Source organism: Zonotrichia leucophrys, chromosome 20 (genome assembly GCF_028769735.1).
Source record: "Zonotrichia leucophrys gambelii isolate GWCS_2022_RI chromosome 20, RI_Zleu_2.0, whole genome shotgun sequence".
In the NCBI taxonomy this organism is placed as follows: domain Eukaryota; kingdom Metazoa; phylum Chordata; class Aves; order Passeriformes; family Passerellidae; genus Zonotrichia; species Zonotrichia leucophrys.
Window position 1 is genome coordinate 10,616,067 of NC_088189.1, and position 24,654 is coordinate 10,640,720.

The following is a 24,654-nucleotide window of genomic DNA, read 5'->3' on the forward strand; positions in this document are numbered from 1 at the left end:
CCCCAGAGCAAGGCAGGGACACTGAGAATTCCCCCAGCTGCTCTTATCTTGTCTCGCAGCATTGGAAACTGGGGCCTGCTGAGAGCAAACAAACAAGGCATGGCACTCACTGAACTCTGCTGTAAATCACTGCAGGGACAGGCTCTTCACGCAGGAGTGACAAGGAAGATGTGTCTGCAATGGTTTTATGGCACATCAGCACAGAAAATGGTTTTAAGGATGTTAAAGAAGGTGATTAAAATTCCAAGATGTCATAGATTTTAATCCTCAGCTAATTTTTTCCTCTCTTCTATGCTGTATCATACATCACTGCCATCAAGAGAGCAGAACTCTCAAAAATCAGATTTCCTGAAGCTACAGAACAAGAAAATTATGTTTTCTACAGCAAATCAGTTCAACAGAGGCTCAATAAAACATGATTGATAATTAGTGTTTTCTTTTTGGCAGCTAGTAGCAATTGTCTTCTCCTTAAGCCTAGTGCATTTGCCAATTTAAAACTAATCTGTCCAAAAATGAAACAAAACATCTGCCAAAAAAATTCCCAGTGAATATTGGTTAAGATTTACAAAGTTCCACAGCAGAGTGTCACCTGCTACAGCACCAGACAACTCATCAGTAATTAGGGTAGAGCTGAGACAGCCTTGTGGAAAGAGCCATCAGGCAAATGGAAAATGGATGGGAATAGCTAAATCAGTTTAGATTTCCTTAACAGAGGGAGATCAAAAGGAAACTAACCCGATTAGGAGGGAGAGAGACACTGATCCAGATTCATGGAGCAAAGCAGAACAGCTATAAAGTGATATTTATGCCTGTTTTCCTTTCTAGGGCTGCATAAAGCATCAGCATGTACCAGTAGATCTGGCCCAGATTTATGGGCTAAGGGTAGACCCTTCTAAACCAGGACAGCTTCTCTTCTCCAGTTTACTTTCCCAGTTAAGCAACTGTCCAAAAAAAGGAGAAAAAATTAAAATAGGCCATAAAAAAAAAAGCCTCCCAAATTCAATTAAATAGAGTGGGTGACAGTGACAGTCAGTGCCTGCTGGCAGTGCCATTCTCCCTGCTCAGGGCACCTTGTCCTGCTTGCAGCAGGGCAGGGATGCACTGCCACAGCCCAGCTTTGGGCACAGCCCATTTCTGACAGCCCAGCTCTGGTGCCAAGGTCCCTGAGGATGCCAGTGTGGCTCTGTGGTCCCTGACACCAGGCAGGGCAATCAGTGCTGCTGCAGCATTGAATATTGCAGAATATAACACACACAATCCCCCAGGAGCACTGTGCTGCCCTCCCAAGGAAAAACTGACCCAGACCCTGCTCTCTGCACCAGCCACCACCCCCTGCAGCAAACCCTGTGCTGTTCAGAGCTGCCACCACTGCTGCCAGGGCTCATCTCAGTTGAGTGCAGCTGCTCAGTGACTTTGGGGGCATCTCATCACCCTGAGCCATGCCCAGCACAGCCACAGCCTCCTCCTCAGCCCCAGGAGGAGGAACAGCAGCAACACCACCCTCTGCCAGGGTAAAAAGCTCCATGGAGCCACTCCTGCTGTCCCCAAAGCCCACGGGAAGGACTCACAGCCCAGAGATAAGGACAGCACAAAAGCTCCCTGCCACCAGCAGGCTCAGAGAAGGCCACCCTGGCAGTGTCCCCACATGCCCTTGGCAGCCCTGCTGCTTTCCAGAGCTGGGAGTGTCCCAGGGGATGTGTGAGCACAGGTACACAGCGTTTTTCCAAAGCAAGCACACTGCCAAGCCTGTGACACTCTGGTTCAGGTTAAACAGTCGTGCCCCCAAGGCAGTGTTTTACAGCTCTACACCACAAATGTGCCCAGTCTAAAGAGTTTTTGTTGCTGAGGCTGTGCCAGAGCCAGGGCAGGCTGCAGCACTCCCCCTGCTCTGACAGGACACCTCCAGCTCCCTCTCACCTCATCCATAAACCCCAGCAAACCCTCTCACAGCTCAGTGCTGCATCTCCATGCTGGCTTCTACCCCAGCTGTGCAGAATTCACACACCCCAACAAGAGCAAAGGGATGCCCAAAATAAGAGCCCAAAGTCCCCTCACAGTGTAGTGAGAGATTATGGAATTTGCTGGGTCCCCAGGATGAAGGAGGAATTGAGAATAGGACTCCATGTTCTTAGAATATATTATATTATATTGCATTATATTATATTACATTATATTGCAGAACGCCATACTAAAACTTTACTAAAGAAAGAGAAAGGATACAGACCAAAGGCTACAAAGAATGATAATGAAAGCTCGTGACTCCTCAGAGTCCCAACAAAGCTGGCTGTGATTGGTCATTAAGTAAAAACAATTCACATGGAACCAATCAAACAATGACCAGTTGGTAAACAACCCCCAGATCACATTCCAAAGCAGCAAAACACAGGAGAAGCAATCAGATAATTATTGTTTTCATTTCTCTCTGAGGCTTCTCAGCTTCTCAGGAGAAGAAATAAATCCTGGAGAAAGGATTTTTCAGAAGCTATGACAGTGAGAAGAGATAAACACAGCTGAGACTTTGCATGACTTCCTGGGGACCCCTGAGCATTTTGGCACAGACCTCTGAAAATATTTGGGTATTTTTCCTTTATTGCAATCAGTTTGGTTGAGTCAGTTGACACAGAGAATCCTGGAATTTGGGAAGCTCTTTTTAATAGCCTATTTTAATTTTTTCTTTTTTTTTTTTTTTTGGACAGTTGCTTAACTGGGAAAGTAAACTGGAGAAGAGAAGCTGTCCTGGTTTAAAAGGGTCTACCCTTAGCCCATGCAAAGTCTTAGCCCACCTTCCTCCACTCTCCTGCATGTGCCAGATGCCACCTGGCACCTCCCAAGGAGCTGATATTGATTGGATGTTTTAGTATCTAACAGAGAAGCTGTTTTGGGACAGGGCAGAAACAACTTTGCCCACTGCAGTGCCAGCAAACGCCCTTCTTGTGCCCTCCAGTCCCAGGATCTTGGGTGACCAAGCTGCTCTTGTCATGTCCCAGTCACACAGGAACCAGGGCTGGGTTTGGAGAGCCTCCCTGGCTGTGGCACCTCCGGATGCTCCATGCAGAGCTCCTGGACAGGTGACAAACGAGGCCACAGCCATGGGACAAGGAGCAGCTTTGAACAGATGTGAGCAGCTCAGGGGGCAGGCAAACAGGATCCCCACTTCTTTCCTGTTCCACAGCTGGAAATCCCACAGGCCCTTCCTGCAGGAAGGGAAGGAGGAGGGTGGGGAGCCCACAGCACTGGGGTCAGCTTCCAAATCAGGGAACTGGCTGTCCCAGGGAGCCTCTCCTGCCCATGGCACACACAGGATGCTTCCACTGCTGCTGGGAACGCCTGGCTCTGGTCAGGGTGATCCCTGAGGACTCAAAATGCCATGTCAATATATTTTAATACCACAGGGCAGTGAATAATGGGGTGGTGTGCAGAGCAGCATCCAGCAGAAGGAGCTGAGTGGACTCTGGATCCCATGGAGCTTTAGAATGCTTGCACCAGCCCTGTTCTGGCCTGGCTGGCAGCTGATGGTGTCCATGGCACAGTTACCTGCACACAGCTGCTGTTCTGTCCTTTGTGGCACCTCCAAAGCATTTCCATGTGAGCAGCAAGGGTTAGAGGGGAGGTGCTGCCACTGCCATGGCTCTGGTTGCAGTGATGAGGATTGAGACACCATGGCTTGGTGTGTTCATGGTCTTTTAAATTCTCTGATGTGAAGGATTCTCTGTGTCAAACCCATCCTATCAATAGCAGCAAAGATTTACCCTGTTCAGTAATGTTGAATGAAAAGTACAAAGTCCTTGCACAGGAAGGTGCACCAAGGTTTCATTGCTGCAGGGTGTTTGTGGGTTGCTCAATCACTTGGGTAAAGGAATTCAGCTGGAAATCCATCCCAGCTCAGCCTCTTAGGGCTGGAGAGGAGCAGGGACCCTGCAGTAAAGAACATTCCACTGGTGTTAGGGACATGGAGAGAACTTCCCATATCTGTCTGAAGCCAACACTGGCTTCAGATCCTGTGTGCTGTCAGGGAAAACAGGTGAGGTCTGACCTGGGGTGCTGTGATTCACCTCCATCTCTCTGGACACATCCACATTTTGAGTGGCTTGGGAAGATTGTGGCACCTCCAAAGCATTTCCATATGAGCAGCAAGGGTTGGAGGTGAGGTGCTGCCACTGCCATGGTTCTGGCTGCAATGATGAGGGCTCAGACAGCATGGCTTGGTGTATTCATGGTCTTTTCAATTATCTGGTCTGAAGGATTCTCTGTGTCAGCTGACCCAACCAAACTGACTGAAATAAAGGCAAAACACCTAAAAAGCTTCAGAGGTCTGTGCCAAAATGCTCAGGGATCACCTGGAAGCTCTCAGTCAGAGGCAGCTGCAGGTGCTCCTATGAGAGCACCCAGGACAGCTGAGGAAGGTGTTTGTGGGAGCTTTGAACCCCACCAGAATGACACAAGGTGGCCACACCTCTGGCTCAGCACCCTCACCCTGCCCTGGGCACAGCTCCTTCCACCTCCACCTGCAATCCAGGCTGTCAATCCCACCCCACAGGAGACAAATCAGCCAACAGACATTGCCCTTGAGCTACAAGACAAGTCTCTGGATGTAAACAAAGCAAGGAATATTTCCTGTTCACTTGTTCCCCACAGGGTAACTGAGAGATCAGCACTGCAAACATTCCCATTACTGAGCACATGGCAGATCCTGCAGCACTGATTGAGACAGTGCAGTGATGAGCCAAGCCTTGAATCAATGCTACAGATCCAGTGCTGACCTGTACTCAGATGAACCTTTCCTGGCTCTGAAGAGTGCTAGAAAACTGCCACAAATGAGAGTAATTTGGGTCAGGGGACAGAGCAGCAGCTTTTTCATAGCTATTTCACAACTGCATGATTGGAGTTATAAGAAATAAATTTCCTATGAAAGCACAAGGAATCCTCCTTAGGTGCCTTTTCAGATGAAATTTTAAACCCATTTGCCCTTCTAATAAAAGCAAAATGGACTTCCAGCACCTCTCCATGAGCCACTGCCACCTCCCAAACCAGAGATGCTGTGGTTTTGGCACAGGTTGGAAGCTGGCTGGTTACAGCCTAGACTGGAACTTCGCATCACACTCAGGCCTTGCATCAGTGTTGTGACAGCATCAGCTTTAGGAGGAAAGAAACCCCTGTGCTAACAGCCCTGACAGGCAGCAGGATGTCACTGCAGATCCACGGGGACTGTCCTCCTTCTCTGGAGCTCTGGCTCTTTCTAACTCCTGCTATTTCAGGCTGTTACACCAACATTTTAATTAAAACAAGAGGCCCATTTAAGTTCCATGGAGCCCTGCTCTAGCCTTGCTAATTAAAGACAAACTGACAGGGTCTGAAATGATAAAATAAACCAGGTCTGAAAAGTTTGAGGGGCACAGGACGAGTCTGCGCTCTAAGTAGGTTGAAGCTGGCTCTCTGTGGGAGCACTGTGTGCTGCCCAGCCCCAGGTTCCTGAGGGAGATCCTGGTCTCTGAGGAGCTGATGGGCTCTGCAGAGGGTGGATCACAGCACCCCAGGTCAGACCTCACCTGTTTTCCCTGACAGCACACAGGAACTGAAGCCAATGGTGGCTCTCTCCATGTCCCTAACACCAGTGGAATGTTCTTTACTGCAGGGTCCCTGCTCCTCTCCAGCCCCAAGAGGCTGAGCTGGGATGGATTTCCAGCTGAATTCCTTTACCCAAGTGATTGAGCAACCCACAAACACCCTGCAGCAATGAAACCTTGGTGCACCTTCCTGTGCAAGGACTTTGTACTTTTCATTCAACATTACTGAACAGGGTAAATCTTTGCTGCTATTGATAGGATGGGTTTGACACAGAGAATCCTTCACATCAGAGAATTTAAAAGACCATGAACACACCAAACCATGGTGTCTCAATCCTCATCACTGCAACCAGAGCCATGGCAGTGGCAGCACCTCCCCTCTAACCCTTGCTGCTCACATGGAAATGCTTTGGAGGTGCCACAAAGGACAGAACAGAAGCTGTGTGCAGGTAACTGTGCCATGGACACCATGGCAGGCCAGAACAGGGCTGGTGCAAACAAGGAGAAGGTGTGACAATGCCTTAGAGGTTAATTCCTGCTCTAATCTCCCCCTTTTTTAGAGCTGAACTCTACAGCAGTAGCCCTTAGGACAGAAAAATGTGAGTATTGTTTTGTTTGGTGGGTGGGTTGCTTGGGGTTTTATTATAGAGGAGGATTGTGGTTAACATTTATTTTTACTAATGGAATTTCTCTTGTCAGCCCAGGTAAAGGCAGACAAAGATAAATGAGACTCTAGAAGTTTCCCACTACATTTCAGAGCTTGATGCTCTTACACTCAAGACAGGGACCTTTTTGCTGCTTGGAAAGCAAAGCCCAGCACAGCAGCCCAAACCACCAGGGAAATGTGAATTAAGGCCTGGCTTGAAAACCTTGGCCAAACTGAGAAATGCTGTGAACTGTTATAAAAAGGAATTCAGAGCAGGAGAAACACCTCAGAGCAACTAAAGCCCATTTCCCCCATGAGTGGCACTTGCAGCCAGCCTGCCTCATGCTATCCAGGGAATCCAAATCCAGCAAAAAAACAGTTGCAAATTGCAGGGAGCTCAGTGGAAACTGCATCCACTGGCTCAGAGTTGCACATGGGCTCCTGTTCCCTGAATTAAAAGGGAGTGCAAGGTGCTTGATTGCATCTTGGCTCTTGATTACAAATGCACCAGCAGCCAGAATTAAACAGTTGGCTTCCTGGCCTATTTAGCATCTTTTAGTGCTGGGTTAGAGGGTGGGCAAGGCTTAGGGGGTGTTTTTATATACCAGCATCTGAGTTTTTTAATTTTTTTTTTTTTTTGCTCAAGACATTCTCAGCGAATGGTAACGTTTCCCAAAGATCTGGCCAAGCTCCAGAGGAAAAAACAAGCAGTGGAAGTGTCTGTAGAAGCAGCTCTGCACTAGGCTATAAGGCACTGCCTGAACCAGCTGCCATAGCAACTGCTATTAAAGAAAGAATTAGAGCATTCTTCACGGAAGTAGGAAAACTCCCAGTCAATAAGGGTAAGGATGAGATGCAAAGCAAAAAAAAAAGAAAAAAATTAAAAAGGAGGCTAAATATAAGCAAGTAGGAAAAATATGCACAACTGAATGAGGATCAGGGCTCCTTGCACAGGTAGATGTGCTCTGGTGATGTGGAGATGCCTATAAATACACTAAGATACCTAACTCCACCCTCATTAGCAAGCATTTTAGATACAGTTGATCCTGCCTTGGGGCGGGAGGTGGATTACATGACCTCCTGAGGCCCTCTCAACCTCTATTTTCCATGATTCTAGGAGGGAGAAATCTACACCAGCTGAGCTGAGCTGGCCCTGCTCCAGAAAGGCAGGAATTTAAATCTGGAAAAAAAATAGATTTAATCCACTTTTCAAGTTCTCCTTGACCAGGAGAAAGGGGCAGAAAGCAGAGCCTGCAACCACAGCTTAGAGGCAAGGAAATGCATTTTCAGCTGTAGCAGGGGTACAGCAGCAACATCAGGTTTCACCTTACTAGAAAGATTCACCCCTAAAAGTATTCATTTCCCCACCAACACTCATTTGCAAAGAACAATCAGATAGGTGGCTGCAGACCTGTGGTTTTGGTTGTGGGCTGCTGTACAAAATACACTTGAAAAGAGAATGATGCTGCAAAAAGCCAGTGAGCTCTGGGGAGCAATCAGGCTCGTATCCCACACGCCCTGGATCAGACCCCACAGCACAGCCCCAGAGCAGGACAGAGCCCTGGCTCTCAGAGCTCACAGACAAGCACAGAAAACACAAAATTCCCTCCCCTCTGGGCTGTGCTGCTTACTACACAGAAGACACCAGAGTCCCCAGTGGAGCTGCTGTTTACGCTCTCTGGTTCCTCACTACTGGAGTGGGACAAAATATCAGAATAAATCACGTGAGACTCCATTGTCTTCATGTGGAAAGGCCTATTCTTTATTCATACAACTCCTTTTATGCTCTTTTTACAGAATTCACGTGCAACTGTAACTGGTAAATAGTTTTGCCAATTACTCTATTGGTTAGTAAAAGGTATTGTACATGTCCATCAGATCTCTCTATTCTTAAATTGTTTACATATTTCCTTCACTGATTTTGGTGGGACAGATTTAATGCTTATGTAGGTGCTAGCTGTTTTTCACCTAGGAATAGACTGTTATGTTAACAAACTCTTCACACCAAGATTGTTTTCACTTGGGAACTTGAAAAGTACTAGCTGCACTTAAAAGAAATGACAGGCCAGCCATCAATCCAACAGAGCAGGCCTGATTTTATTAAGCCTTTCTTTGATAATTTTTCTACCTGACTGCAACAACAAAACACACCATGAATCAGAGCACAGGAAACAACACTCACCTGGGTCAGAGCAGACCCTGCCAGCTTGGCATAAGGGGCCCAAAGAGGAGTTTTTAGGGTTTAAAATGTAACACAGTATGGGAATGTAGTGATTCTTATAGGCTGTATGTAAATGCTGTAGGACTTGTATCTTGTACTAGATTGGTTAGTGAGAATCAGAATATTCAACACAGAAGAAGATTTATGGTATTGCAGTCGGAACCTCGCTCTCTTACGCTCTTATCCTCTTTTACTCTTCCTTGCTCTCTCATTTTCTCTTTACCACGCTCTTGCCTTCTCTCTCTTTACCACTTTCTTTACCTCTCTCTCAGCCTGTTCTGGGCTGTGTCTGGCAGCTCCCAGCAGGGCCCTGCCCCCAGGCCCTTTGCAATAAACTCCAAGTTCCAGCCCTGGCTGCAGAGATCTCTCGTGTCCGTCTGTCCTGACTGTCCTACCCCCGATGCTCCTACAGCCACTGACACATCAGCAAGCAATAGCAGGCTTGGAAGTGCTGGTTTTGACATTTGGCAGCTCTGCAGACACCAGGAAACCATGTGAGGCTGCCTCCACATCACAGGAGGCAGAGCAGCCAGGACAGGGAAGGGTTAAATAGCATTGACTTAGCACCTGTGGGCAGGGACATCTCCATGCACCTGGCTGAATTAAGGTCCCATTGATAATCTGCCTTGGTCTTACTAAAAGTCTGACATTCCTGTTCTGAGCCCTCCTGTGGTATTTTTGGGGTCCCCCATGGCAGGAAGGAAATCATTGAATCTGACTCCATGTTCTTAGAAGGTTGATATGATATATATTATATGAGATATGAGATGAGACATGATAGGAGACATGAGAGGATATGATATGATATTATATGATATGATACTATATAGAATGCCATACTAAACTATACTAAAGAATACAGAAAGGATACTTACAGAAGGCTACAAAGAATGATAATGAAAACTCGTGACTCTCTCTCCAGAGTCCGACACAGCCTGACCTTGACTGGTCATTAAGTTAAAACAATTCACATGAAACCAATCAAACAACCATTTGTTGGATAAACAATCCAATCAAACAACCACTTGTTGGATAAAAAAATCTCCAAACCACATTCCAAAGCAGCAAAACGCAAGAGAAGCAAATGAGATAATATTGTTTTCCTTTTTCTCTGATGCTTCCCAGCTTCCAAGGAGAAGAATCCTGGGCAAGGGGATTTTTCAGAAAATGTCAGTGTGACACCCTCCCTGCTGTGGTTTGGCCAGGCAGGGTTGGAGAGCAGATGGTGACCTGACATATCCTACCTGCTGCACCTTGCAGCACCACCTGAGCAGGTCCAGCCTCTCCTCCCTGTTATTTTAGGATATGAAACAGAAAGTTGTGGATATTGGATTTTTTAAGGTAAAAAAGAGGGAAGTTTAATTTTGACTTTAATATTTATAGATATTTAAAAGTGACAGTGGATTGGAGGGTGACAGTGTCACCTCTTCAATGACACTGGACAAACTAACAGTTTATTAAATTGTTTCTTTTCTATAAAAGAATGCAAAACAATAAGGTATTTACACAAAGTGTGTGAGAAAGTTTGTTACAAAAATATAAACATCAAAATACTTTAAAAAACTTAAAAAATCATAACAACACCTTCCTATTGCCCAGATCTCCTTGGGAGGCAGAACACTCCTCACACACAGCCACATTAACACCACTAACATCACCAATAAACCAAGGAAATGTCCAGTTTGTATTTAGGTGCACATGCAACCAAGGAGACACTGAGTTTCTCCTCCAAAACACACTGCACCAAATGTTGGAAGTTGATTAAGTGGTTTAAGCTACCTCTTGTAAGAAACAAAATCTTGACAACAGCAATTGGCCAATTCCTGTTTGATTAAAAACCCCCTAAAACCAAACAGAATTCTTACTGCAGCTTGAATCCAATGTTTATTCATTACTCTGTAATCCTATTACAAAGTACACCAGAAATATTTTCAGTGGTATCAGAAATGGTGGAAGGGAGCACATGTGTAAAAGCCAGAAAGTGAAATGATGTGGAAATGACCAACTTTTGGGAAATAAAAGTAGTATTTCTGATCAAACTTTTTTGTTTAAAGAAAAATTGTCAAATGAATTGTGGAAGTTGACTCCAGATTTGGGGAGGGAGAGGGTCTCATCCCAGGAAAACCTTAGGTGGACTTTCAGTGTTAATTTCAAGACAGGAAAGTTGGCAATTGAATCTCTTATAATTTCTCCACTTGATTGAATTTCAGAGAGTAGAGGGAAAAAAATTAAAAATATTTACTTGTTATGCCAACAGAGAAAGTTGCTGATTCAATATTGCTCACGCTCCCAGATGCCTCTAGTTAGCTGCCATATGCAAATCACCCCACGTTGGCATCACATCCAAACTGCATGAAAAAGCCAAGTTAAAATGTGGCCAAATACGTGAATCTGCTTTTGGAAGACATACCAACCCCATTAACAAAATTAACAAAATTCATCATTGCCAAGGGCTCCCACATGCAGCTTCCTAAAGAGGACAGCTCTCATTTCCACACCCAGTGAGATTAAAACTCAAGAAATGCCTTTGTTATTAAAAAGAAATGTTTTCATTTCTGACTCAAACCATTCCCAAATACCCAGATAGACACTCAGACTGATGGTGATAAGAGATCTTTTCTTTTCAGAGCCCTTCAAAGAGCACAAAACCCAGGGGAAAAACCTTCTCAGACAGATAAATGCACTTACTCACAGACCTGGACACAGGAACCCCACGAAAAAAAGCTTGAGGAGATTAATAACGTGGGTGGAAAATTAAGGCACCTCATAAAGGGTTTGAAGTAACAAGGGAACAGATCACATCAGCTTGGAAAGGTTAAAGAAAGCAATTTATAGACACTAATTAGGGCCTCTTTTAAAGTGCCTTTGCGAATGACAAGGTTGGGTTTATTCCAGAGGTGCAAAGGGAGTGTGGTCGGGGATGCTCCCAGAAGGTGCCTGAACCATGCTGGGCACCACGGCACAGGAACAGGAGGTTTGGGACGGCACAAAGGGAAGGAGAAGGGATGTGCTGACAGGAATAAGTTGTTTTCTCCCCAGGGAATCTTCCCCACACAGTGAGCTCCAAGTTTATGCCCTTGTCACTGTTTCACCGAATGCCAAGTCCAAGGTCACCAAAGCTGAGCTTTCCTTCACCTTCAGGCTCACCAGCCATGAGGATCTGCACAGTTAAACTCCTGCAGAAGGAGGTTAACTGTGCAGATCTCATGGATCTGCTGCTTTATGCAACACTCTGGCTCTGATAAGGTTTTGCTTGCAGGATGAAGTGCCAGGAGGTGGGAGCTCAAGGACTGCAGCGGGTGCCCGTGGGAGGCAGCTCTCACCCAAAAGCAGGAGAAACCAGGGCATCTCTGGTGCTGCTGGAAGGTGAATCAATCCTTGGGTTGATGGCTCCTTGAAGGAGCCCAGCTCACCCTGAAGCCAATGCCAACACCTGCAGTTTGTGTCATTCAAGCAAGGAGCTCCCACCACCAACAGCCCAGGTGTGCAAAGGGAGCTCCAGACAGCAAATGCCACATGTTTGTACAAGCAGCCACTTTACCCACCTCTGGGATCTGTTTTTTTTTTTTTTTTTCAGTTTACAGAACACCAGCTCATCTCCCCATGCTCTGGGGCTACTTTTAGAAAAGCTCAGTGATGTAGAAAGACCTGGACATGACAGCCCTGGCTGCTTTTGGGGCCGAGGTGCTGCCCTGGGAACGGCAGGACCAGCCTCCTCTCCATGGTTTCAGTCCATCACCTCACACAGCAGCCTCAAAGGGCCACAGCCCTCAGCAATTCCTTATCTTCTCAAATCCTTTGCCATCACTAAAGCAGCTCATAAAACATTCCTTTATTGCATTATAAAGCAACTCTGCAGCCACTGGAACAGCCCAGAGGCTGCATCCAGCACCACACCCCCTGGAAGCTCTGTGTGGGCTGGGGGTCCTCCCTTTGCACCATGCCTTTGAAACCAGCTGGGATTGAGCCCAGAGCTGGGTGAGGATGGAGCATATTTCCCTGTAAAATGGAGACGGTGTGGGATGCAGAGGGGCACAGACCAGGTCTGGCCTGGCAGCTGGGAGTGCTCTGGGCTCCCACCTCAGGCTCATCCAGGAGCTGTCTGGAGCTATCCCAAACTGAAGGTCCAGACAGCCCCCTGGGGCACTGCTGCCCTCAGTCTGGAGTCACCCACTGTCACCCCGCTGTCCCCAGCCTGGCTGCCTGCTCACATCTGCCACCAGCATGTTTGCAGCGTGCTCCCTGCCCCTCTTCTGCCAGCAGACATCCAAGGGAGCTTTTAATAGCAGCTTGTTTGTAAAGCTGGGATGTTTTGACAGATCTGTTGCAGAGGATCAGAGGAACAGGCAGACAGGAGCCACCAGCCCTTCCCAGCTCCTGCCCAGGCTGATGGTCTGCAGGAGCCCCTGCCTTCAGTCCTGCCTGGCCACCACACTGAGAGCACAGAGCCACAGAGCAGCTGAGGCTGGAAAAGCCCTTCAGGACCAGAGTCCAGCCATTCTCCCAGCACTGCCAAGACCACCACTAAACCATGGCCACATGGATGCATCTTTGACATCCCTCCAGGGATGGTTACTGCACTGGGCAGCCTGTGCCAGGGCTGGACAACCCTTTGGGTGAAGAAATCTTTCCTAATAATCAATCTAAACCTACCCTGGGGTGCAGCTTGAGGCCATTTCCTCCTGTCTTTCCCATGACACCTGGCACACAGTAGCTCTCTCAATTACCCCTGGGCCAGAGGCAGGCAAAGGACAGTGAAAGCAGCAGGTCCAGGACCTTGGGACCCCTGAAGGGCAGGGCTGGGTTCTGCATCCACCAGCTCCATCCTGCAGCACTCAGCTGCCACCCCAGGAGGTGTCATACACACCACAGCCTCAGACACCATGTGGACAAAGAGCCAACCCAGCACCCAACTCCACTTTCTGCTCCCTGATTCCATTGCACAGCACCCACCACCATCCCCTCTCCCACTTTGGGGGTGACAATGACAAAAATGAGCAGAGAAGTCACAAGGGATGGGAATGGCACAGCCACCCAGAGGTGCCACGTGCCAGCTGCGCCCCCAGCTCCAACCCTCCTCACTCTGACTTATCAACTCCCTCATCATTTACATTTCACCTCCCCCTCCACATCCCACGTGGAAACAAAAGATGATTCATATATCAAAATAATCACCTGGGACCTCCAAAAGCCCACGAGTTTCCACACTTTCTTGACAAAGAATTTTGCCAGTTTGGCACCTGGGTTTGACTCTGTCCCCTCCTCCCTTTATACTGGTCCCACACCACAGAGGGGGCACAGAACCTGCCCACACTCTACTTTTAGGATATAAGTTAATTGAGAACAAAACTAATTCACTGTAAAACCTTGAGGCATCTGAAAAATGCAGCTACTTGGGAAGCACCTGTGCCCTGGCAATACTGTCCCTTGTCCTCTCATAGGGTGAGGAAATTGATTTTCTGTCAGAGAGAAGTGACTGTGTAACATTTGAGTTTTATCACCAGCATCACATTGGAAAGAGCAGCTGCTGGTTCAAGTCCACAACCTGGGCTTGCCCACAGGAAGAGGTGAACAGGATTATGGTGCCAAAAGAGACCTGCAGTGATGGATTTTCCCTTACAGGAGGAAAAGAGTGAAGCTGGGAGCTGAAAGATGAACTCTGCAGCTTCAGCAGTGGAGGATCCATGTCCACGTGTGGTGCAAGAGCACTGTCCACAGGACCCTGCCAGCAGAGCACTGGTGTCACAGCCTGGACACATTAGGCCAGCCCTGGGAACACAGCCACCCTTCCCCAGGCCCTGACCTCAAACACCTCCACCATTCCTGCCTCCCTCACAAAATGACAAAGTTTCTGTAGGACAGACAGTGAGAAGCTTTCCTCCTTCCAAACAGCCCAGATCCCAAACCAGAGACAGTGAAAGCAAAACTGCAGGGCTGGGCCTCTTGCAAAGCCATCACACCCCAGCCATAGTGCTGAGCAGAGGCACCAGCACCAAAAGGAATAAAATGAAACTCTCATCATCTGTCCCAGTGCTGCGACCTGTCACTGGCAGCTGAACAGCTGGGTATGACACCCAAACCACAACCTGCCAGCACAGGCAGAGGTGATACAGACCCAGACCTGTCCCTCAGGCAATGCCAGCAGTCACAGCTGGCTTCACTGCTGGAGCCCTCCTAGAAAACCACAGCAGCTCAGAATGAGAGACATTATTGTCATCATATTGCAAAGCTCCCGTACCTTCTCAGTGATTTCTCATGGGCAGCTCCTCACAGCACCTTCTCAGTGATTTCTCATGGACAGCTCCTCACAGCACTGACTCCTTCTTCACAGCACAGCCAACAAACTCCATCTCTCTTCTCAGCCAAAAACTCCAGCTCTCTCCTCACCCAGCTAACCCACTCTTTTGTAGCACTCGTCTTCTTATTGGACATAGCTGTGGCCTGTTGCTAATCTTTGGTGATTAGTATAGCTGCAGCTCCTCAGGTGTGAGATCACCTTCTGCACTATCTTTATTTTCTTACATTCTATCCCTCCACAAAACATAACAAGGGGCCACTGAGGCAGAGAGCTGGAGAGAGCTATGAAACCTCTACAGCAAGGAAGGAACAAATAAAAGCCTGCATTTCCAGGGAGGTCACAAAAGTACAAAGAACCAGAGACACAGCAGGGCTGGGCAAATGCAGTGACAATGCCCAGGCAGGGCCACCACAGTCCATGCTCTGTTTGCAAACAGGAGCAAAACACACACAAGGACAGAAAAGGCTTGCTCAGAAACAGGGACATGACTTCGGGGAGATTATTCACCAGACAAGACAAGGTCCTTGCCTTCCACCCACAAACCAGGCAAGGATTCATTATCTCTTGTAGAGGGTGCTGGAAACTAGAGCAGCATTCTGTGGCAGAGATGCTCAGCTGGCCAGGTTTCCCAAGCACCCTCTTCTGCCACACCAAGGGATCAGGGAGATCACACTAATTGTTGTGATCCTGCACTCCTTGCAGAGCACAAACCCCAAAGGCAGCTCCAGCTCTCCTTCAAGAGATATTTTCACTCCTCTGCAGAGAAGCACTCTCTTGGCTCCCCAGAGCTCACAGGTTTTCCGCTGTGCTGAGGCTAATGGTTATTGACTTTTAGACATATTTTTTCCTCCTCCCTTCAGATTTTGTAGCAGCAGCACTTTCATCCACTTGGAAATGGTGCAATTAAACCAATTTGGGAACAATTTGCAGGTCTGTTCTGCAGGAAGCACTAAGCAAAGCTGTGCTTCCCAGCATTTTGGGAAAAGATTCATACACTCCTGTAGCTCTGAATGCATGCCCTCAAGCAGGGAAAGTGCAGAGATTCACACTGACATGAAAATCCCTGTGACAGACTCCTCTAAATCCACCACACCCAGAAGGCAAGGAAGTGTTTCACACCTCCTGCAAGTAGGAAGTGTGAGAAGGAAAGAGATGAAAACTGCCTTCCTTCACCCAAACCTCAGTCACAACTCCCATCCTGGCACTCACACACCCACTCCTGATGCCATCCAAGGTAACATGGTGTCACACAGGGCTTTGGGCACCTCAGAGCTGTGTCAGGGATGGCAATGCTTTAGAGCCCAACAACACAGCAAGGGCAGCCCATGGATGGCACCACAGATGCCTTCACACCACCTGGAGCTCACGGGCAGCCAGACAGAACCCACCAGGGCCATACCTTCCTCCACGTCATTCCTCAGGGAAGCCTCCAGCAGAGCAACGCTGGCCTCAAAAGACACTTTCTTCCTGTTCACAGCGTTTCTCTTCTTCTCATGCTTCCTCTTCTTGTGCTGCATCTCCTTCTCGTACTGGGCCCATTTCTTCAGCTGCTGGGCCCTGCGTTTTTGGGCTGCCCTCAGCCTCTCCAGCGTGGGCACCTTGTCCAGCAGCTGCAGCTCGGTCAGCAGGTCCACGTGGGCATCCATGGCTCCTGCCCAGGCAGGGGACGGGGAGGATGGCCCAGGGGGAAGGGATGTCCCAGCACAGCTCCTCTGGATGGCAGCCTCCCGCTGCTATACCAGCATGCTGAGGCTGAGATGGGGAGGGCCCATGGCAGGGTCCGGTGGGAAGGTGGTGGGAACCCTGCAAGGAGGAGAAAAGCACGAGAGATCAGGTGTCAGCAAGCACACTGCTGGAAAACACAACAGGCAACACCTACCACCTCAAAAGGCAGCTAACTGGGCTTTAATTGCTCTAATTGCTTTAATTGTTCTTACCAGCATTGGTGATTTCCCTCTTCCCCCACGCCAAACATCCCAGCAAAACCCTCTTGATTGAGCAGAGGTTTCACTGTGCAGCTAGGTCATGTCTATTGCTCACATTAACCCTCTCCTATGACCAGAATAAAGTCTTAATGGGCAAAGACCTTCCACATGTTGGATACCATTTGTCAGAGACTTGGGAGCAGTTTGAGCACTGAGACTCCCATCCTTCCCTGGGCTGGTCCTCTGTCATGGACATATTTATGAAAAATCCTTTCCTTAGGATTTTTTCTCCTGAGAAGCTGAGAGGCCTCAGAAACAAAATGTAAACATTGATTATCTGCTGCTGTGGAATGCAACAGATGCATCTGTGATTGGTCTCATATCCTTGTTTCTAATTAATGGCCAGTCACAGCCCAGCTGTCTTGGACTCTCTGGTCAGTCACAAGATTTTATTATCATTCCTTCTTTTTCCTTGCTAGCCTTCTGATGAAATCCTTTCTTCTATTATTTTAGTATAGTTTTAATACATCATTTTCTCTTAATATAATAAATGTCATAAAATAATAAATCAGCCTTCTGAAACATGGAGTCAAGATTCTCATCTCTTCCCTCATCCTGGGACCCCTGTGAACTCCACCACATTTGGTGACCCTGAGTGAAGACAAATTCCACATTTGGTGAGCCCCCAGAGGAACACCACAGATGCCACGAGGCCAGACAGGTTTGCCCAGAGGAACTCTCCCCACCAGGAGCATCATCTGTGCTGCTCTGCCTCATCCACCCAGCCCCAGCTGAGGAATGATGGATAGACCTGCCTCTCAGGTGTTAATAACACTTAAACCACCTCAGCTCTTAAAAACATGGGGATGGTGTTCATTTCTCTCTTCCCTCAGGTTTCTCCTCACCACACACTAAATCACTCTGGTTTTGCCGTTCAGGGTCCACAAGCAATGAGAGCAACAAGTTCACAGCTCCTGACCCTCGGTGTGACCACAACAGAAACCTCTGAGCAGGGCCACCCACAGTGACCAACCATCACCTGCTGCACAGGAGGAGGAAACACAGCCCACATTTCAGGAGATGTGCATTTGAAAGAAAGCTGAAATCACAAGCAAATTGAATTTATCCTTTCCAATCAGACCTGTGCAAAGCACATTGAATGGCTCATGCAAAATCCAGGTAAGCAGCAAAGAATCAGGTATGAGATGAGAGCTTGTGTGGTTCAACCAGCTTGGAGGGGACAAAGAAAAAAGAAAAATAAAGTGTTGATGGGAAAGGGTGACTGAAGTACTGAAGTGTTGACAAATACCTGAGAAAGCCTCAATAAGACAGCTGAAGCTCAACCCTGCTGCTGCAAAAGAAGAAGCAACAGCTTTGTAAGCACTGGATGCAGAGATTCTATGGGAAAAGTAGTAAAGGAGAGGCAGCTGAGAGCCATGGTGAGGATATCAAACCTCACCCAGCTGCCATGGTGAGGACACCAAACCTCACCCATCCAGGTGAGGACACCAAACCTTCCCCAGCTGCCAAGGTGAGGACACCAAACCTCACCCATCCAGGTGAGGACACCAAACCTTCCCCAGCTACCAAGGTGAGGACACCAAACCTCACCCACCTAGGGAAGGGAGGAAAAGCCCCAGCTCATCCCTGTCAGAGGGTGAAGCAGCCCATCAAGGAGACTCAGTGGCTGCAGGGCAGCGTCCACAGCACACAGCACACCCACCACATCCCAGGGAATCCTGGCTGAGGCATCCACACCTACTAAACACTGCTCCAGACCTTCCACAGGGCTTTGACCTTCCCTATAAATATCTGGGCAGACTGAGAGCGAGACAGGCCATTTCCTCCAACAGATAATTGGTTTGGGAACTGAAAACAAACAAACTCAGCCAGAGCACACAGGCAGGTCCAGGCAGCTGCTTTATCCAGCAAATGGTCAAGGACAGCTTCAGCAGCACCTGCAAACCTTATTCTGAAAACTTCAGGATAGACCTGAACAGAAAAAAAAAACCTGCTTAATCCCACAAGAATTTAAGAATGCAAAAAATTGCTTTAGTTCCACACAAGAACAAACCCAAATGCCTGCAAAGTGTTTCATAAGGGAGCTACTAACTCAAAATTCAAATTCAATTCACTTGTTTGAGATGGAAAATAGCAACTTGTGGCTTTAGCATGGCACTGGAAAGCAAGGGGAGGGTGCCATGCAGCCATGGGAAAAGCACTCACAGCTCTCCCTGACCCCTGCCCACAGCCCCCACAGGCTGGGACTCACCACAGCCCCCAAAAACCCCGCAGAAAATGCATGACTGCACTTCCCAAGCAGCTTTTCCTTTGGGACAGACATTTCCCCACGCAGGCACTCAGCTGGAAAGCTCTTCAGCACCTCTGGTGAACTCAGCTGCTGCCCCTGGCAAGCATTCCTGGGCAGTATCTCTGCTGGCAATCTCAGCCTCTGCTGCAGCAGCACAGCCTGCAGATCTGAAGGCCCAGTCACAATACCTCGAAGGAGGGGAGATAAGGGCAGGAAATGCCTCTCAGGATACTGCACAGGCACTCCCACCTCGCTCCTTTTCCAGGCCACTTCTGCCATTGTTTGCTCAGAGATGAACAAATATTTTCCAAAACATACCTGGAGTAGAAACGGGGACCTCGTTCTGCAGGATTGCTAAAGCAGGAAACTGTATTTCAATGTTTCACAAAAGAAGCTGGAAGTTTTCTTGTGGGTTTAGGACTGCACCTTGGAAAGTGCAATTTATAAGCAAAGGACAAGTGTGCCATGTTTCAGCTTTCCTGCATGCAGCTTATCCTCCAGCAGCTCTCACAACAGCAGAAATGGGAGATTCAGGTGGTCTGCAAAGGGCAGTGGAATGGAGAGGGGAGATCCACACACATCAAGACATGTCTGGAAGTACCAAATGCCAGCATGCCTTCAATTCAACCAGGAAATGAACCTCTAAAGGAGCTAAAAGGTCACCCTGAGAGCTCTTCCTGAAGTGGACACAGCTCAATCTCTCCCAGACATAATTCCCTATCACTCTCACAGACCCTAGAGCCCCAGGAAAAGACTCTGCCCCCATATCTGCCTGCTTTCCAGTGCCCTGGTTCCTTCCCTGCTCCTAAAGAAATGGCACATTGACTTGTGGCACAAACAGGTCAGGCTAACTATAGCTCAGGTTGAGGCCCCAGCACTTGTTTACCTGCAAAGTGACACAGAAGTGGCTGTGTGGGTGTCTGTGGCTTGCAAGGCATCACACTTTGGGTTCTGTTTTATTTAAAGAAGCAGAGGGGGCAGGAAGAAAAGCACTTTCCTCGTGTGGGACCGAGCTGAGCAGTTTCCATGAGCTCAGCACAAGTGGTGCCACCACTGTGAGCACATCCTGCCCCACACACATACACAGACAGAGCCCCTGGCCCTGTGGGACAATGGGGCCATTGCAGGGGCCAAAAGGAAGGCAAGGCACTGCTGCCATCCCCCTCCTGCCAGCACTGCACCAGGGAAAGGCTCACTCTGACCAAAGCTTGGCTCCAAAGAAGGGCACACAAGCGTTGGCCAACACCATCGTGGGGGTTTTTGGTAAATTTGCATTTCCTGTGTGTTTTGTATCACCTGACTCAGCCCAAGAGGACTCTCAAGGCAAGGTTACTCACTGCCAGTGCAGGAAGAGACAGCAGTTCTGTGAAGTGGGGCTTCACTGAGTCAGGGCTGCAGGCTGTGCCACCAACACACAAACTCCTTCCCATTTCACTCTTTGAGCTTGGAACCTGCCTCCCTCAAAGGTCAGAACCAAAGGTTCTCATTTCCTCCACCAGCACACACTCAGAGCTGCCCCTTGACCTTCCCATTAAGCATTCAACTTTCAGACAGTTTGCCCCAACACTGCCGAAGCTGGAGCTGGGTCTGGTAAAGCAGCCACAAGGCTGGAGAGGCTCCTCATCTCCCCATCTGCTGATGGAGCTGGAGCTGAGACCTGCAAATGCTCTGTCACATCTTCCCAAGGCAGCACTTAGAGCACAGCATGACACTGATGCAGAGCACAAACACTCACAGAAGCCCTTCACTTAAGTGTCATCAACTGATTTCAGTTTTATTCCACTTTAAAAACACAAAAAACACCCACAAACCATGGAAGAGCAACCTTTGAATGGTACACTTTGAAGTGAAAGACTGGAGATTTTTTAAAGTTTTCAAAGAAAGGGAAAGCAGAAAACTTTAGAAGTGGCTGCTCTGGGCCTAAGGAGATTGTTTCCAGCCACTGGATTGCTCATGGTGAGGCACCTGCAGGACTGGGCTGGATGATCAGGTGAGGTGTCTGCAGCACAAAGTCCAGCCAGGGGCATGAGCAGACAGAAATAGCCCTCTCCTCCCCACACCAGGCTAATCTCTCCTCTGGAATTGGAAACCCAGCACCAAAGCCTCCAGCAGGGATCTGAGTGCATGAGCAGCCAGCAGAGGAGGTGGTGCCTGATTTATTTATTTCATGAACATCAACACCTGCACCACGGCAAGGTGAGCAGCTGCCAAATTCACCTTTTCTGCTCCCTGTGAGGACCAGGGCAAATCTGTGTGTTCAAAATGCAAGGTGACCACCCAACTGCAGCCCTTCTGCTGAGCCCATCCTCTGGAGCAGGCACCAATGCAGAAATCACAGGATTTTCCTTTGGCACTGTCCCTGCCGAGGGACACAGGCCAGCCAGACATGTGTGTTCTGCATGGGTGCAGAACTGCTGGCCAGGATCTCCCCAGGGTCTGAAGGAAGCAGCAGAGCAGCTCTTCATCACTGGGTTCCCAATGAGACACAAGAAAAAGCCAAACAGAGCCAGCCAGAAAGGCACAGAGAGGAGGAGGAGACAGCCCAAGGGCAATGGAAGCAGGAGCCCTGTGCTGGGCAGGAGCTCCTGGGGTTTGGGTGGTTTATTTGTTTAATTCGTAGAGAGAGCATCAAATCAAGGGGGTCCTTCATGCTTAGACCACCACAGCCTAAAACTGTTTGTTTTTTAATAAAACTGCCTCTGTCACTTCCTGCCTTTTGGGAAAACATTTCATTAAAGGACACTGCCCTGAGCCCCACCTGGCACAGCCTCACACACCACAGCTGGGGATTGGCCACTGGGTTTTCACACAGACACACAGAGGGGTGACACCAACAGTGACCACATGGCAAACTGGGAAGGGTTTCAAATCACAAGAGCAATTCCTCCACAGAATCACAGCCCCAAACCACTCATTTGCACCTGCAATGCCACAGGACACAGCCCCATTTCCTACAGGGCCATGTTTCCTGCCTCCTGAAGGCTTTCCTATTTTCCTAAAGCCTAAATGTTTATTTCTTCTGCCAGGCAAAAGTTGTACCATGTCCCTTGTGTGACACAGGTGGGCACTGACACCATCTCTGGCCATCAGGGCTGTGGCAAGGCAGAAATCTGCCCACAGCCCACGAGCACATCAAACCACAGCTGGACACACACCTCAGCCAGCACATCACAGTCACCTGCACCAAACCCCTCTGCAGAGCATCCACAGGGAGCAGATGAACACAGATCAAAGCCACTGCAGAGCCACATCACCACCTCAGGATTGTCATTTCCAGTCCTGTGCTCCTGCCACAAGGTGCTGGTGGAACCTACAAGCTCCTCAATGCTACTCTGAGAGCTCTGCCTGTTGCTTTTGGTGGCAAATTCTTCTTGCTCACTGTGTGATTCTCTGTGAGCCCCACAGCACCCACAGGTTAACCACATGGAGGAGTGAAAATGATGAAAATTGTTGCTGCCTGATTTAATTTCACTGGTATCCTAGAAGTAAACAGCTCCTTTCCTCACTCAGGGCTTCAGCTACACTTTAAACAGCAGATGCTGAGCACTGCCAGAAGAATGGTTCCTCCTGAGGGAATGACACGCAAAGTGACAGGAAACATAATTTAAAATATATATATAAATATACACATATAAATAATTATATATTCATATAAATATATAAAATATGTAAATATATAAATATATAACCATATATAAATATATATTTATATAATTTACATATAAATATATATTAAAATATATATAGATATATATTTAAAAAATATATATATATAAATGTATATGAATTTCAGCCAGGACCCCTTAGGGAACACAACTCCTACACCTGCACTGGAGTGTTGGTGGGGAAGAGCAAGTACAGAAATATTCTGGGTGAGAGATCTCATCAGAAATTGGGAGAGATTCTTGGCTTTCCCACAGGTTTCTTGTATGCAAATAAGTAACTTAATCTGTGCCCCAATTACCTCCTTAAAGGGAAGATACTGTTTTACCATCTGCAGCAAAGGAACTTTCATTGCTGCCTGCTGCAAGGGTGCATCATTGTAAAATATTTTTCTAGCTTGATAGAAAGCTCGAAATTTCAAGCTAAATTCTGCTCCAGAGAATTAAAAAGATTTTGGTTTGGCTGCTTTATCTCTAATTCCAGATAATCTCTCTGTCTTCAATGAGCTCCTTCCCAGCAGAGGGAATAAAATACAAGCAAAAAGAAAAAAAGTGAAGTAAAAAAAGTTCTCTTTGGAGCCAACACTGGTAATACAAAATTTTAAGTGCCTCTTTCTTTCCTCCTCCCATCTGTTCCACTGCTAACAATACTGGCAGTTGTTTGAGGAAAGCCCCTCAGTATTTTCACTATATATTTCCTGTAAACACCCAACACAGCACAATATACTTTCTTTTTCCTATCAATATGTCAACGTGGGCTTCCTTAAAGAAATTTTAAAAATTTAAAAACCCCTTCTGTGCCAGGCAGTCTTCCCCCAGATGAGTGTGCAGTGAGGAGTGACCCAAACCTGGTGGTGGTTCCCAGACACAGAGGGGGTGGAGGAGGAGAATTCCATCTGGGGGCTCAGCAGGCACAGCAGGGCAGGCTTTGAGCACAGCTCTCACCCAGGATTTAGGAGCACACCAGAGCATTAAAGCTAAACCAGCTCAGATCTCGCTTCCCTCCACGTGGCTCCTGTGCAGAGCAGCCCAGCACAAGGCAGCAGCACCTGGAGGTGTTTTAAAAACCTTCCTATAAAAGATCTGCAGAGCAAATGCACCTTTCTGCTTCTGCTCCAGCACAGCCCTTCAGAGCTGCCACCTGTGACAGATGAGCAGTGGTTGACTCTCACAATTAAAGGGCAAATATTATATATTATATATTATACATTATACATTATATATTATATATATTTTTATATATATGTTAAGGGAAGTTTTATAGATTTATATTTATGTTTCACCCCCTCCTTGCATTCTTATCAGGGCTGCTTTTGCCCTGTCATTGTTATCAGGGACATTTGGGAGGGTTGGATCATTATTATGGCAACATCTGACCTCCATAAAGATGTAGGAGGTGTCCACCACTGGACAGTCAAGAAGGAGTTGATGGGCAGAACTTTGGGAGGGCCTAAAGGGTTAAAAGGCGGAACATCAATTTTTTGGATGAGCACATGGTGGGAAAAATCCTTTTCTCCCAGCGCTGTAATATTTTCTCTGTTCAGTTTTCTGTTGTATTTTTGATAAGGTTTTAATAAACATGCTAGATTTTGAAAGTGAGTACCATTTCTCACACACCTTTCTGCATTAAGCTGCCCTTGCCTGGGGATATTTTCAAATCTAGAAGTTCCATGTGGATGGTTTTCCCATTCACTAATAGTTGGGGGTTTCTTCTTTCCCCTCTATTTTTTTCCCCTATCTTCCTCACCAGCCAAGCTCCACTCTCACTGGCTCTTCCTCCACATCCATGGGCACAATGGGTTTTTCCAGCCCCAGTTTGAAGTGTAACTCTAGCTCTAGTCCAGTTAGAGCTCTAGCTCTACTCCAGGCACAGGTAACAACTTGAAGGATGCTCTGGAGCTGTAAGAACTGCTCAGCGCCCTTGTACTCCCCAAGGGGGACACCCTGGGTTCCCATCTCCTTTCAGGTCTATCAGTGAATCAGTAAAAACAGACACCCTGGGCTCTTGGCTATGAAATTCCACAAGG

The 24,654-nt window shown here is 47.7% G+C and overlaps 1 protein-coding gene across 2 annotated transcripts in view; it reads right to left on the bottom strand.

Annotated features, from left to right (window-relative positions):
• PPP1R16B (protein phosphatase 1 regulatory subunit 16B) overlaps positions 1–24,654 on the bottom strand; it is a 63,958-nt gene that overhangs the window by 29,316 nt on the left and 9,988 nt on the right. For both annotated transcript variants that reach the window (XM_064729613.1, XM_064729614.1), the window contains one exon: positions 16,129–16,532. In XM_064729613.1, coding sequence (XP_064585683.1) covers positions 16,129–16,375 — 247 coding nt within the window. In that variant the 5' untranslated portion in view covers positions 16,376–16,532. The remainder of the gene's footprint in view (positions 1–16,128; positions 16,533–24,654) is intronic.